This window comes from Salmo salar, chromosome ssa14 (genome assembly GCF_905237065.1).
Source record: "Salmo salar chromosome ssa14, Ssal_v3.1, whole genome shotgun sequence".
In the NCBI taxonomy this organism is placed as follows: Eukaryota; Metazoa; Chordata; class Actinopteri; order Salmoniformes; family Salmonidae; genus Salmo; species Salmo salar.
Genome location: NC_059455.1, coordinates 56,494,365 through 56,508,776, shown reverse-complemented (window position 1 = coordinate 56,508,776; position 14,412 = coordinate 56,494,365). Strand labels below are relative to the sequence as shown.

General features: G+C 40.2%; 1 protein-coding gene across 1 annotated transcript; it reads left to right on the top strand.

Moving 5' to 3' along the window:
• The first annotated feature begins 1,267 nt into the window (after nucleotides 1-1,267).
• Nucleotides 1,268-13,492, top strand: LOC106570127 (uncharacterized). Its single transcript, XM_014142157.2, has 4 exons — nucleotides 1,268-1,440; nucleotides 2,898-2,962; nucleotides 3,158-3,307; nucleotides 3,421-13,492. Exons 3-4 carry the CDS (start codon nucleotides 3,206-3,208, stop codon nucleotides 12,238-12,240), a joined length of 8,922 nt encoding a protein of 2,973 aa, XP_013997632.1. The 5' UTR covers nucleotides 1,268-1,440; nucleotides 2,898-2,962; nucleotides 3,158-3,205; the 3' UTR covers nucleotides 12,241-13,492.
• Nucleotides 13,493-14,412: the final 920 nt, after the last annotated feature.

Genomic DNA, 14,412 nt, shown 5'->3' with positions numbered 1-14,412 from the left:
ACTGTCATGGCACCCTCTTCCCTATAAAGTGCACTACTTTGACCAGAGCCTACGGACCCTGGTCAAAAGTAGAGCACTATTACATTTTAGTCATTTAGCAGACGCTGTTATCCAGAGCGACTTACAGTAGTGAATGCATACATTTCATACATTTTTTTTCTTCTTTTCGTACTGGTCCCCCGTGGGAATCAAACCCACAACCCTGGCGTTGCAAACCATGCTCTACCACCATCCTCTACCAACTGAGCCACATGTGACCACTATAAAGGGAATAAGGTGCCATTTGGGACGGTGCCATTAAACATAGTTGCACTTTATTTCACTTGATTCATTGCATACTTCACCTTGTGGAGTCAAGACGGTAACTGTAAACTTCCAATCCAATCATCACTAAGATATCTCCCAGAAGATGTATAGTTATTGTCTACTGTGAGGGTTTTTTGTTAGCTAGTATCATCCTTGTAATTCACTAAACATCAATACTCATAGTTATTTTTAAGACTTATCTGTTAGCTATCAACTATTTTTACATGTTTTTTATTACCTGGCTTTCACCTGAAGTGGATGGCTTGGTTTCACAGACTGGGCGAAGTTGTATGTAAATGTTGTTCAAGATTGCATGTATGTTAAACATGTCTTCTAGCCTGCTATTAATTTCTTTAATGAATTGTGTGCATGACAATATCAGTTCATACTGCATTGCAACTTTGCAATTTCTGTCATATAAAAATCGTAATTGAGGTACACAGCAAAATCTATAATTTGTATGATTTCACGTTCCTGTAACAAGTTTCTTTCAGTTTCATGTTTTCAACTTGGTCTGCTCTTATCCTATGCTGTTTCGATTAATTCAATGTTCTTATCTTGTAATGTTTTTGACAATGCAGTTGCACTATACAGATAAAAACATACATATTGTAAAACATAGTGCATCTATCTCTGTAATTAGAAATAGGTCTGTGAAGCCACCTAACATTAATTTGAGGGTAATGTGAGTTTGAGTTTTGTTCCAGAGAAAATATTTGGAAAGTTTGCTGTAATAAAGTGAAATGTCAATATTTGTTTTATTTGTTGATGTTTTTTTAATCTCAATAAAAACCCAAATAGGATTTATTTCAGCTTTATTTTGTAGGATTGTGGAGCTTAATTGTTTGAAAAGCAGAATGTGGTGAATAAAAGCCTGATTTAATAGAAACATATCTTCGTGGCGGTCAGGTATAAAAAGTTTGGTGGAACGTTTACTCCATTTATTGGACCCACTCGGTGCTTATCTCGCGCATGGTTAGATACCAACTTCCGGTTCGCAGATGGTTCTCAGAGGGAAAGAAAATCGAATGGAATGACTTTCAAAATGGGCGTCTTTGACGTTGTTTCCAAAATGTATCTCGATTTCGTAATTTTGCAGATCAGAGACTTCACGAGTTCACGTTCTAGCTAATGGTACGTGCATGCATATGAAACGGGGGGGGAGTGTATGGTGATGGTAGCCCTGCGTTAGCTACAGTTCGTAGGCTGCACGTTACACTAGTAGCTAGACAAGAGGTTATGATTATGTGCCGAGTGACACGTGCTTTGCTTGACATTTAAACTACATCAATTAAAATGATAAACCATCTGGTGTGATGGCAGTTTAGTCTTTTTCACCCCCACCCTAGCTAGTTGAATAAACAAACCCTGTTGGCTAGCTATGTTCTCCAGTCCACCGACTAGGCTATGCATCAGATTAATTAGCTACACAATATTGATCTGAAAACAGTGCACTCACAAAATCAATGTGTACAATTATATGGTCCATTTGTTGTGGTCACAAGCATGCATGTGTTTCATGGACTGTACCAATTAGGATGGTGCAGGGTGGATTTGGTTTATGGTAAATCTCACTGTTTGCTGCATTATACTTAGCCTAGCCCAAAAGACCGGCAGATGGCGATATTGAGTCGTTTCATCTTACCTTCCAAAGGGAATCTATGCAGCCTACTATACACATCAGTAGTGAAAAAACCGACTGCTGCAACCTGGTTATCTGAATGTGATACTAGTATTATGGCTAGCATCCGGGACTAGTATTAGCCACTGTAGCATGGTAGTAGAAAATTGTGTTTCATAAAGAAAGTACACATTTTCCCAGAATTTTTTATCCCCCCCTTCTCGCCATTAAATTGAATTAAGGAGGAAATGGACCGCTTTGCAGCCTGAATGGAGAATGTTTTATGTACGAACAGGTCCACGGGAAACGAGTGTATAGCCAGCTGCATAGATTCCCTTTGGACGGTAAGATGAAACAACTCAATATCGCCATCTGCCGGCCTTTGGACTACATTATACTGTACTAATGTTACTAGCTTTAAGCACCAGCTATCAGAGCAGCTCCCAGATCACTGCACCTGTACATAGCCCATCTATAATTTAGCCCAAACTACTACCTCTTCCCCTACTTTATTTATTTATTTGATTTATTTTGCTCCTTTGCACCATATTATTTATATTTTAACTTTGAACTTTCTTCAAATAACAAATCTACCATTCCAGTGTTTTACTTGCTATACTTTATTTACTCTGCCACCATGGCCTTTTTTTGCCTTTACCTCCCTTATCTCACATCATTTGCTCACATTGTATATAGTCTTATTTTTTTTTCTTCTACTGTATCATTGATTGTATGTTGTTTTACTCCATGTGTAACTCTGTGTTTTTGTATGTTGTCGAACTGCTTTGCTTTATCTTGGCCAGGTCGCAATTGTAAATGAGAACTTGTTCTCAACTTGCCTACCTGGTTAAATAAAGGTGAAATAAAAAAATAAAAAAAATACAATATATCAAATGATCTATCAGAAATTCAACAACAAACGTTAGTGTGTTTACACATGTTATATAATGTATTAATTCTTATATTGTAGCCATAGCCAACCAAGGAGCACTTGTCTTTTCCCAGATAACGGAAGGTGTCTGGATATGATCTGCAGTGAGTACATTTCATATTTTTCTAAATTATATATCCTAGAAGGCTATTTGAATCATAATGGTGCCATTGCCAACATACATTTTTTTTGCATACAATAGCACTGATATAAGTGCTACTTATATAAGTGTTGTGCTGTAGATTTCTCTATTTGGAACATAGTGGACAATGTATTTTATGTTTGTTTCTCATATGAAGGTTGCAGATGAACTTCTTGTCCAAGTTCTCCTGAAAGCCTTTGACAACATGGAGAAGAGTTGGGACAGCATAGATGAAGCAGGAGACTACTCAACAGATGAAACTAGAAATTTACCAAGCCGTTCATGTCAGAAAATCACTGAACACAAGGTAGGACATCCTTAAACAACATTACAAAGCAGAAATGTAAATGTTTTATAGACCTTATTCCAACCTCAATAATAATCACTTATTTGTATTCAATTCTCATTTTTTGTCAAAAGGGAGCAGAAGGGAGAGAAGAGATCCTGACTGACAAAACATATAAGAAGAATATGGCAGCATTTAAGGTGAAGGAAGATGACTGTAGTCCTTTTTCGGACATCCACAGTCATTCAAAGATCATGGCTCAAGATCTTCAACGAGGGGCAACAGAAGTCATCCAAGATAAGTGTTCCCCTTTCTTAGAAAGATTATGCCCTGTGGGCCTAACCAATGTTCAGGAAAGTTGTATTTTGGTTTCTGGATTTGATGTAAAAAAGAAGAGAGGTAGAGATTCTGCTGCAGTGGGGATCGGTACTATAGTTTCTTTCTCCCCCTTTTCAAGCAATCTGTCAAAAAATATAAAGGGAACTGTCACACAGTCACCTATAGCCCTTGATTTACAGCAATCTTCTCTATCAGACTCTTCTCTAAGTGACCCCGGACAATATTCAAGAGCGGTAGTGGATGAGAAAGCCTATGCTGACGTATCCCATCAAATGTTACCACTTGCGGAAACCAAAAAAGGAAAAGAGAAAATATCCTTTAATTCACTTTTGCCTGTGATGGAAAAGCAACAAAAGCGAAAAGCTGGTCATCCATATAAGAAAACTCTAGTGAAAATGGCTAAACTTTCAGCAACTGCCCAAGAATGGGATTCAGATGCCACAGAAATATCCAGGGTGACTCGCAATAAGGATAATCTAACACCTTCATGCAAACAAACAGATGAGAAGAAAAGGGATGAAATGTTAGAATTTCCCCCAACTACCTCAAGTGCCACAAGCTTTGGATGCAATTCAACATCTGATTCTTCAAACCACCTTACTATTTCACATTCAGATGACATAATTTCGAAATCTCAAATAACTGGACCAAGCATTTCTATGGAATTTATCCAACCCCCCAGAGTACAGAGAACTTCAAAGACCACACAAAAAGCAGAAGAAGAAGTGCCGGCGCTGAAATTGACCACCGCCACAGAGGGGAAAGATTCTCCTATAGTACAAGCTCTGGCACAAAACACATTGGTGCCGTCTGAAACTGTCTGCTCGTTTGATGATAACACAGAGAATGCATTGAAAGTACAAAAGATACCTGGAAAAAATAAAGCAATAACGTCCAAAGCAGGAAATAGAAGGACTCAGGCGTTCAAAAGAAACAGATTGACTCCGGGCAGCCTCTTGACCACTCAGTCACAGAGTAGCAGTGCTACACCTAAAGAAAATAGTAATTTGGGACTCTCTCAAGATGCAACTCCACTACAATCATCTGACATAAAAATGGAGCCCAAATACTTGTATTTAAAAACAGAGCCCAAATACTTGTCAGACACTGGTGTCTTGGATATCGAGAACAATTTGAAGGAACACCGAAAAAGAGAACCCTCCAAAAACTTTATAGAAGGGAGTGTTAAAAGTCCTGGTGTGATGTCTAGATGCTTTGACTTGTCTATCACTCAAAAAGACCAGGGGGCACCAAGTGACATAAGGAGGGAAATCAAATATAATGTAACTGCTAACACATCAGCTGTAGGAAACCAGGGGGAAATGACTCCAAGAACTCAAGATCTCTCAGGACTGAAGAGTATTGAGGATGTGCTGAAATTGAAGCGGAAAGCTGGTCGACCATTCAAGAAAAAGACATTGTTTAAAATGGCTAAACTGCTAGCGATAGCACAGGAAGGTGGATCTAATGATACAGAGAACTGTGGCATGATTGAAGAGTGTGTTCCAAAATTCCAGCAGGAGGTCCCTGCCTATCACCCCCTCAAGTCAAAAGTAAAGAAGACAGATACAAGAACCTTGGCATCAAATTCACCTACAAGCACCTCAAGAAAATCCAGCAGAACATGTAAAACGACCCCAAAAACTGTTCAGAAGATGCGAATCCTCACACACACGCCCACCCAACCAGTGTTACCAGTTCCATCCTATCTTATTGAACCCATTCTCAAATTGGAGGACACAACTCTTATCTCACCGTTCTCTGTAATTCCTCTATGTAGTGCAGATATTTCCCCTCAACAGGAAAGTCACAGATGTGGAAAACCCCTGAAGAAAAACACACCATTTTACAAAAACATGACCACTGCAGTCCCACATCCCTCAATGTTTGCACTAGATTCCAAGGCCCTTGCTGAGATTGTCTCTACAGGGAATGACAAAGAAACAAAGAAAGACATTGGATCCAAAAGTAAATGCAAACAGGTGCCTAGAACTCGTGGTGTATCAGAATTGCTGTGTACAAATGGAATTCCTCAGGGAGTTATACATACCCAAACTAATAGGGATGAGGTATATTCCAAGACTTCAACACCTACTGTGCCACACTCCCAGAAATCACGGAAACGTGGGGTTCAACATAAAAAGGGTACAGAAAAGGCACTTGTCCCATTATCTGATCAAACTGCCCTTCCTGTTTCAGATTGCCAGTTGCAGGTGCAAAATCACAGTGCATCTCAGGAAACGCCTTTACTGCCATCAAAGATTGAGACAGAATCTGACACTGTATACCCGACACCTAGAACGGTTACAAAGAATATTCCAAAGACGTGTAAGGCAAGAAACAAACATTTACTGAAAGTTGAGAAAGCACAGGTGCCAATTCTGGATCCATCCCTTGTAGTGGAACATATGCGTACTGATGTGCCAGAAGTGGATCAAATGAGACAAGTGGAAGCAGTGATGGAGTCAGTAATTAAAGATGTTGACAAACCACTGGAACATGTGGATCAAAGAAAAAAAATTAAAGAAGAAGCCAGCAATGTTTCTGCATCAACTCTGGATCCTTCACTTGGAATGGAACATATCACTCCTGATGTGCCACAAGTGGATCATACAAGACAAATGGAAGCAGTGACCGAGGATCTACACAAAAAAGAGGTCAGTGATGTTTCTGCATCAGCATACTCAACCTTTCCTTCCTCGGATAACCTGTTTGAACAACATAACCATAGTACATTATCTCAATCGCCTTTGCTGACATTAGAAATAAAGACAGAATCGGGCAGAATCAAGAATGCCCTACCCAAAAAGTCGAAAATATGCATGAAAGAGAAACATACATCAAAAAGCCTATTGAAAAATCATAAGAAAGCATCTATGCCAACTTCAGGTCCTTCATCTGACACAGTGCATGTGCCATCCAAAAGAGTTAAGAAGAATTCCAATACTTGTCAAGAAAGAAAAAGACCTTCACAGAAAGTTGAGAAAGCACAGGTGGATATAAACTACTCTGGAGAGAAACAAAAAAGTCCTGAAATCCCACAAATGGATGAAATGAGACATGTGGAAGCATTTATAGACGCAGTGATTGAGGATCTCCACAAACCACTCAAACCTAAGGATCAACAAAAAAAGTTAAAAGAAGAGACTGATAATGTTGCTCCATTAGAACCAACAACCTTTCCTGCCTTGGATAACCTGTTGGAACAGCATAACCATAGTAAATTACCTCAATCTTATTTTCTGTCATCAAGAAAGACAAAATCAGGCTTGAAACATGCCATACCCAAAACGGCAACAAAAAATAAGTCAAAAGCATGCTTTAAAGGGAAACTCTCTAAAACTGATAAGAAAGCAGCTGTTCTAACTTCAGATCCTTCTATTGGAGGTGAAGATGGATATCTTGAAATGCCTCCCCACCTTAACCAAGCAGAGAAAGGTGGAAAGAGTGATGGAAAAAACAATAATGATGTAGTAAAGCATGAAATATCAGTGACAGATGGCCATTTGGAAACAGCAGCCCACAAACCACATCAGCGTAAAGGGCCAAGAAAGAAGCTAAAAAAAGAGGACTGCAGTGTTTCCAAACCAGAACAAGTAGAATCCACTATCTCAGACAGCCAGCTAAAACAGCATGACCACAATGCATTAGAGCATGTTTCTTTGCTAGCATCAGAGACAAAGACAAAATCAGGAATGGAACATATCATACCTGAAATGGCAACAACAAATAAGTCAAAAACATCCAGGAAAAGAGAACTCCCTTTAAAAGCACCCCCAGGAAACGCTAAAAGGGCAGCTATGCTAACTTCAAATCCTTCTCTTGGGGCAGAAGTTGGATGTCTTGAAATGCCTCCCCACCTTACCCATGCAAAGCAAGGAGGAAAGCGTGATGGGAAAACCAATAAGAATGTAGTTAAACATAAAAAAAAAACAGTGACATCAGTGATGGAAAATCATATGGAAACAGCGCTCAAACGACGTATGGGGTCAAAAAATAATCTGAAAGAAGAGGACAGCAATGTTTCCATATCAGAACAAGCAGCAACTCTTACCTCGGATAAACATCCCAACCAAGTTTCTTTGCTGGCATCAGAGATCAAGTCAGAATCTAACAGTGGATGTGTCACACCCACACAAAAAAAGTATATTTCAAAGGCATGCAAGAAAAGGAAGATAACTCCAACCCCACCAAGTTCAAAACTTTCTCTTGGAATGGAATATGGATATTCTGAAATGGCAACCACTTTCACACATGTGGACCAGGTTCAGAATATTCTTGATACTTATAAAATCTCTAAAGTGAGAAATAAAATGACTGGATCAAGCCGTCCAATATCCAGTCGAAGAAATTCCAGACGGCCCTACACATCTAATTCACATATCACAACTGAGTCGATGCAAGATCAAGTAATTCTATCGGTTGCATCAGATCTCACCAATAACCCTACCAGTCCTGTATCAATAACAGTGTCCTCAGTTGCAGTGCAAGGACAGATTACTGAATTAGTGAGTGCTGACTGTATTGAGAAAAGGTCACATAAAATGAGGACACCTAAGACGATAAAACCTCAGAGACCAAAAGCTACATGTCTTGATAAGAATATCACAGATGACAACATTTCTCTCAAATTCTTATCAGCATTTGTAAAAGAGGAACTCATTGAGGAAGAAAAAAGCCCAGAGAATAGGGGGAAAGAAGACGGCAAAGGGAAGAAAGACAAAATTCTCAAAATAGACAATGTGAATCCACAAAGTAAACACAGCCAATCTCAGGTGAAGGATGGCAATGCATTAACAGATGACAAATTAATTGTACAAGTCCCTATAGATGAAGCAGGGGGCTCTATGTCTATTGCAGTAGACACAATCAGTACTGTGATTCCAAAATGTAAAAAAGGTGGTCGTTTTTCCAAGAGATTGCAAAAAATATCATCTACCACCAACGTTCCCAGTGAACAGCAATGCATTAATATGTCTCCAGAAAAAACATCTCTGTGTGTCAGCAATATATCAGAAATACACAAAAAACGAAAAGTTGACACCAGAAGTACTGATTTTGTTAATGCAGATATAAAAGTCCTAAATCCTAAAGATGATCTTAGTGATAGCTCTGTATTAGTGGACTCGTCCTTACTGGAGAATCAGAGAATGAAGAACAAGGGTAAGAAAAAATCCAAGACAATTACGGAAGAACCGACAGTGGCCATATCAGTTGTAAAAGAGATGGTGGGGCAAGATTTTCAGACCACCATAGCAGTACTGAAAAATAAACAAGGTCGGCCATTCAAGAAAAGAACTTTGAGAATGGCAAAACGGCTGTCATGTGGAGAGCAGAAGTCAAACACTAGCGGGGAACTTTCTTTGAATAAGACACAGAGTTGTAAATCAAAGGGAACTTCTAAGGGAGGGAAAAAGCACAATTTGAACCCAGCGTCATCAACCTTAAGGCACACTAAAGCATTCAAGGCAATGAAGATTGAAGACATTGCTCTTAAACAAGAGCAAGATGACATATGGGAGATCGTTGATGTATCCAGCAACATTTTCTCCTCACAAACTGTGACTATTTCCCCCAGTATTTCAGGGCAAGAATTTGAAACCTCCATATCTTCAGAAACAATGTTCTCTGTTGATGCAGGGGCGATACAAGGAAGCCAGCAAATTGAATCTACCCAATTAACACCCCATCTCACAAAATTACCTCATAAAGTGACTGGCATGAAGAAGAGACGCAGGAGAAATAAAACTGGATGGGCTACAAAAGTGAAATCCAAACGACCACTCTCCAAAGTGAACTCCGGGGATAGGCTTGATGTTTTGATTCAGTCTTCCATTGACAACACTGGTCTCAACTCTAGCCTCTGTAATTCGTTAATGGAAAATTACACATTGGAAAGTGTTGAACAAGAAGAATGTAGAGCACAAGATGTGAAAGCAGTAACAAACGATTACAATGTAGTTAATGTTGAGGAGATCAACTGTGGAGATCTACTCCTAACAGCTCGTGCTAAATTACAGCATTCAAGTGTACTTCAACAAAATGTTAAGACAAGGAAACCAATGTCATGCCACTTCTGTGGTCGCTCATTTCGTCACATATCAGCATACACAATTCACAAGCGCATTCACAAAGGTGAGAAGCCTTACAGGTGCCAGAAGTGCGGCAAGAGCTTTACTCAGCTCTCCAAACTCAACTCGCACTCAAACATCCACAAACAACATGGACTCATGCAATGCCCATGTTGCGTCACTCAGTCTCCAAACAAAGATGACTTGATTGATCATTTAAAGATCCACATGAAGGGCACCAAGAGGTTCAGTTTGATTAATAAAACGAGAAGAGCCAGAGAAATTCAGATTCAACCTTACGCTGATTACATAGATTCCCCAGTCTCTCTTAATGGCAGGAAATCCCTTAGATGCTCCACTTGTTTCAAATATTTTTTCAGTAAGGCCACATTGAAGATGCACCTGCAAACACACAGTGGAGTGAGGCGTTTCACCTGCAAAGTCTGTGGCAAGATGTTTAGCAAGTTCTTAAGTTTCAGTGCACATGAAAAAACACACTGGCCTGTTAAACCGTATGCTTGCTCTGTGTGTGGAAAAGGCTTTGTTCTGCTTAGAGAGCTCAAAACCCACTCTCATATGCACTCAGGAGAGATGCCTTTCTTCTGTAACCACTGTGGACAGGCCTTTAGCAACTTCTCATCCTTGCGCACACATCAAGTCTCCAAAGTGTGTTTTGAGGCTAGATATGAAGGAGATGGAAACAAGGTTGACATTGAGGGGTTCCTGGTGGAGCAAAGGACTGATGGGCAGATTAATACCCCGATGTACTTTAAATGTCAGATTTGCAAACAACTTAATCGTCACTGGTGTCAGTACATTCTTCATCTACAAACGCACACTAATAACAAGCCAAACCTTTGCGAGGTCTGTGGACAACGGTATGATCAGGTCACTGAATTATGTGTTCATTGTAAAGTTTGTTGCAAATCAAGTGGAGAGGAGAGGGCATGCATTTCGTCCTTGTCACAGGTCTGGTATGAACCCCAATCTCTGCAGAATCAGACGCCTGAGCCTGAAATGTATTCTCTGTACAATGATAATCAGGAGATGTTATCTACGGATGACCAGCATCCCCAATGTAAGGAGCCTGAGTCTCTGCCACCTCCGGAAACTATGGAGGAGTATTCCTCAGATGTGCTTCCACAAAACCCCAAACCTGCTTGCCAGACCCCAGACCCCAGACCCCAACCTTCTCCCTCAAACTCCATGTGTGCAAGTCCTGCTCTATCTTCCCCTTCTGTAATGAGCTGTAATTCCGTACGTGTGGTTCAACAGCCTGCAGGTGTTCGCTCTTGTTTACAGACCTATGCCCCTTGTGACAGGTATTCATGTGGACAATGTGGAAAATCCTTTAACCAGTGGAACAAGCTCTGGTTGCATCAGGGACTACACCGAGAAAAACACTGTCGCTTTTCATGCACTCAGTGCAATTTAGAGTTTCGCTTCTTTGGCTCCTATAGGGAGCACATGCAGGAACATGCAGCACAGAGACCATATGCTTGTCCATTATGTCCCAAAACCTATGTCATTGAAGAAGACTTAAATACCCATCTGTGTGAAAATCACCAGCCGCGTGAAAGCCTGAAATGTGACACGTGTGGAAAGGAGTTCACCGGTTTCAGAAACTTGGAGAAACATCGTCTTTTACACAGAGGTGCTAGCTCGCACTACTGTCTCCCTTGCATGCTCCCATTTCCTAGTAACCAAGCCTTACAGAATCACTTGAAGGCTCACGAAGCCCGCCCTGTTATCCCTCTCCCTGAAGGGCCATTGGAACCACTTCTATTTCTATATCGCTGTGGAAAATGTAATGCCAGATTTACAACCACAGACTTGCTCCAAGCCCATCAGGTTTGCCATCTTATTGGGGGGAAGAAAGCATATAGCAGCGGTTCAGCTAATTATGTTTCTGCATCCCTTACCTCCAAGCTTTCAAACAAGCCAAGACACAGAGTCACGCTGCTATCCCCTCAGACAATACCAATTCCTCTGTCAAAGAAAAGGAACATGTATAGGTATCCTAACCCTGATCGTCTGTATGTCGTCCCTAAAATATCCTCACAGCCATCAGTAATTATTTCAGACACAGAAGAAGAGCCTCAAGAGATTCTAAACATTAGCTTATCTTCAGTCTACGACTCACCCTGTAACAATGTGTCCCTTGAACATGAAGGGCAAATCAGCCCTAGCAATGATTGTGAGGCAAGCAACTCCGATTTACCTCAGCCCTCATACCCCTTATGTGTTCTTATTGATGAACCTACTCAATGTACACCAAAGCCCCAAACAGACACCACACACATGCCGACACGTGAACCACCCTCACCCTGTCCCCTGGATAAAGGTCCTCAGAATGAACCACCCCAGATACGAGACAAGTCTAAGGGTGATCATGATGCTTTCTTTAGAGCCTCAACAGTTGTGATTCCAAGGGGCAAAAAGTGGGGGTGTGATGCCTTTGAGTGTGCTGATTGTTGGGTAACATTTAGCGACGTCTCAGAGCTACATGAGCATTACATACATCATGCCAGGGGGGTGAAGTGAAAGTCAAAAGATATTTTCACAATTCCACTATTGTATATAATTGTTTTTGATGGTATTGGTCATTTACATCTGAAGAGTATGATGTCTGTTTCTGAGTTAACCATAGTTGTCTTAATAGCTATAGCAATGGTTAAAGGAATAATCCACGCAAAACGCCTAATTACTATGATTTACATTTGTTAAATTTAGCATTTTGTCGTTATAAGGGAGGAAGCAACATATGAAAATTGTTGAAGAAATCTGTTGGAGCTCTCTCTGGACAGGATTGCTGGCTAGCTACAAAACATAGCTACACATGATAATATCAAAGTCAATATCAGCATGTGAAGTAGCTAGTTAGCTGTAAAATCCCTGAAACACACTGCGCTATCAATTTTAGGACTTACAATCTCACCATGTTCAACCTGGTGGAGATTGTGTCTTGCTCAAAACAGTGCTATGGCAACGCAATGACCCTGCCTACACTGCGAAGGTCGCTTTGCGTGATGGTAGTTAAAGGACATTGATCTGACGGTGCACTTTGAGTTTGAATGAAATATATACTTTGTCATGACGATATAGACTGATGGATGTGTTCTAGACTAGTATGTCAATGTCATCTATTGTCTGATTTGGCAATCTGGAGTGCAGGTAATTGTTTTAAAAGCGTTAGGCAATAACAAACTAGCATATTTCATATCTCCAAAGACAAAAACTTTATCGTGATGACGCGTCACAACACGATTTCGGACCAGAAGTTAAATCATGCCATGGTGAAAATAATCATTGAACAGACTATCACCAAGTGGAGAGGTGTTTCATTCCTTCAGTGGATTATTTGTTTAACGTTGACATGAACTTTTTTTTTCTTAAAAAAAAGACTTATATTTATATTATTTGAATATATCCGGGGAATATGTTTTTCTCCCCCCTCCCCCAAAATTGTACAGTACTACAAAAATGTGCCTTTTGAATAGATTACGAACTTGTCATACTTTGAAACAGTTACTCCAATCTGTCCTGTTTTATTTGTTCACTTTTTGGAAGAGCATTTGGAAAGTACTCCTTTCAGACCCCTTGACTTTTTCCACATTTTGTTACATTACAGCCTTATTCTAAAATGGATTCTATTGTTTTTTTCCCTCAACAATCTACAAACAAAACACCATAATGACAAAGTAAAAGCAGGTTTTTAGAAATTTGAGCAAAGAAAATAAATGTCACATTTACATAAGTATTCAGACCATTTTCAGTGTTTTGTTGAAGCACCTTTGGCAGCAATTACAGCCTTGAGTCTTCTTGGGTATCACGCTACAAGCTTGGCACACCTGTATTTGGGGAGTTTCTCCCATTCTTCTCTAAAGATCCACTCAAGCTCTGTCAGGTTGGATGGGGAGTGTCGCTGCACAGCTATTTTCAGGTCTCTCCAGAGAAGTCCGATAGGGTTCAAGTCCGGGCTCTGGTTGGGCCCCTCAAGTACATTGAGACTTGTCCCGAAGCTGCCCCTGCATTGTCTTGGCTGTGTGCTTAAGGTTGTTGTCCTGTTGGAAGGTGAACCTTCGCCCGATCTGAGGTCCTGAGCGCTCTGGAGCAGGTTTTCATCAAGGATCTCTCTTTTGCTACCCTTCCCCAGATCTGTGCCTCGACATAATCCTGTCTCGGAGCTCTACGGACAATTCCTTCGACCTCATGGCTTGGTTTTTGTTCTGACATGCACTGTCAGCTGTGGGACCTTATATAGACAGGTGTGTGCAAATCATATCCAATCAATTGCATTTACCACAAGTGGACTCCAAGTTGTGGAAACATCTCAAGGAGGATCAATGGAAACAGCTCAATTTCAAGGCTCATAGCAAAGGATTTGAATACTTATGTAAATAAGGTATTTATGTTTTTTATAAATTTGCAAACATTTCTAAACCTGTTTTTGCTTTGTCATTATCGGGTATTGTGTAGATTGACAAGGGGAAAAAAACGATTCCTTTTAGAATAAGGCTGTAACGTAACAACGTCGAAAATGTCAAGGGGTCTGAATACTTTCACAATGCACTGTACATGTTTTTTTTATGTTTAACGTTGTAGATATTGTAACACACTCTAAGGGTGTATTCACATATAGTCCTCTCTAAAATAACCGATATCAGTCCTCTTTAAAGTGAACTGGAGGGTAACAAAATGTAGTTATCTTTCTAG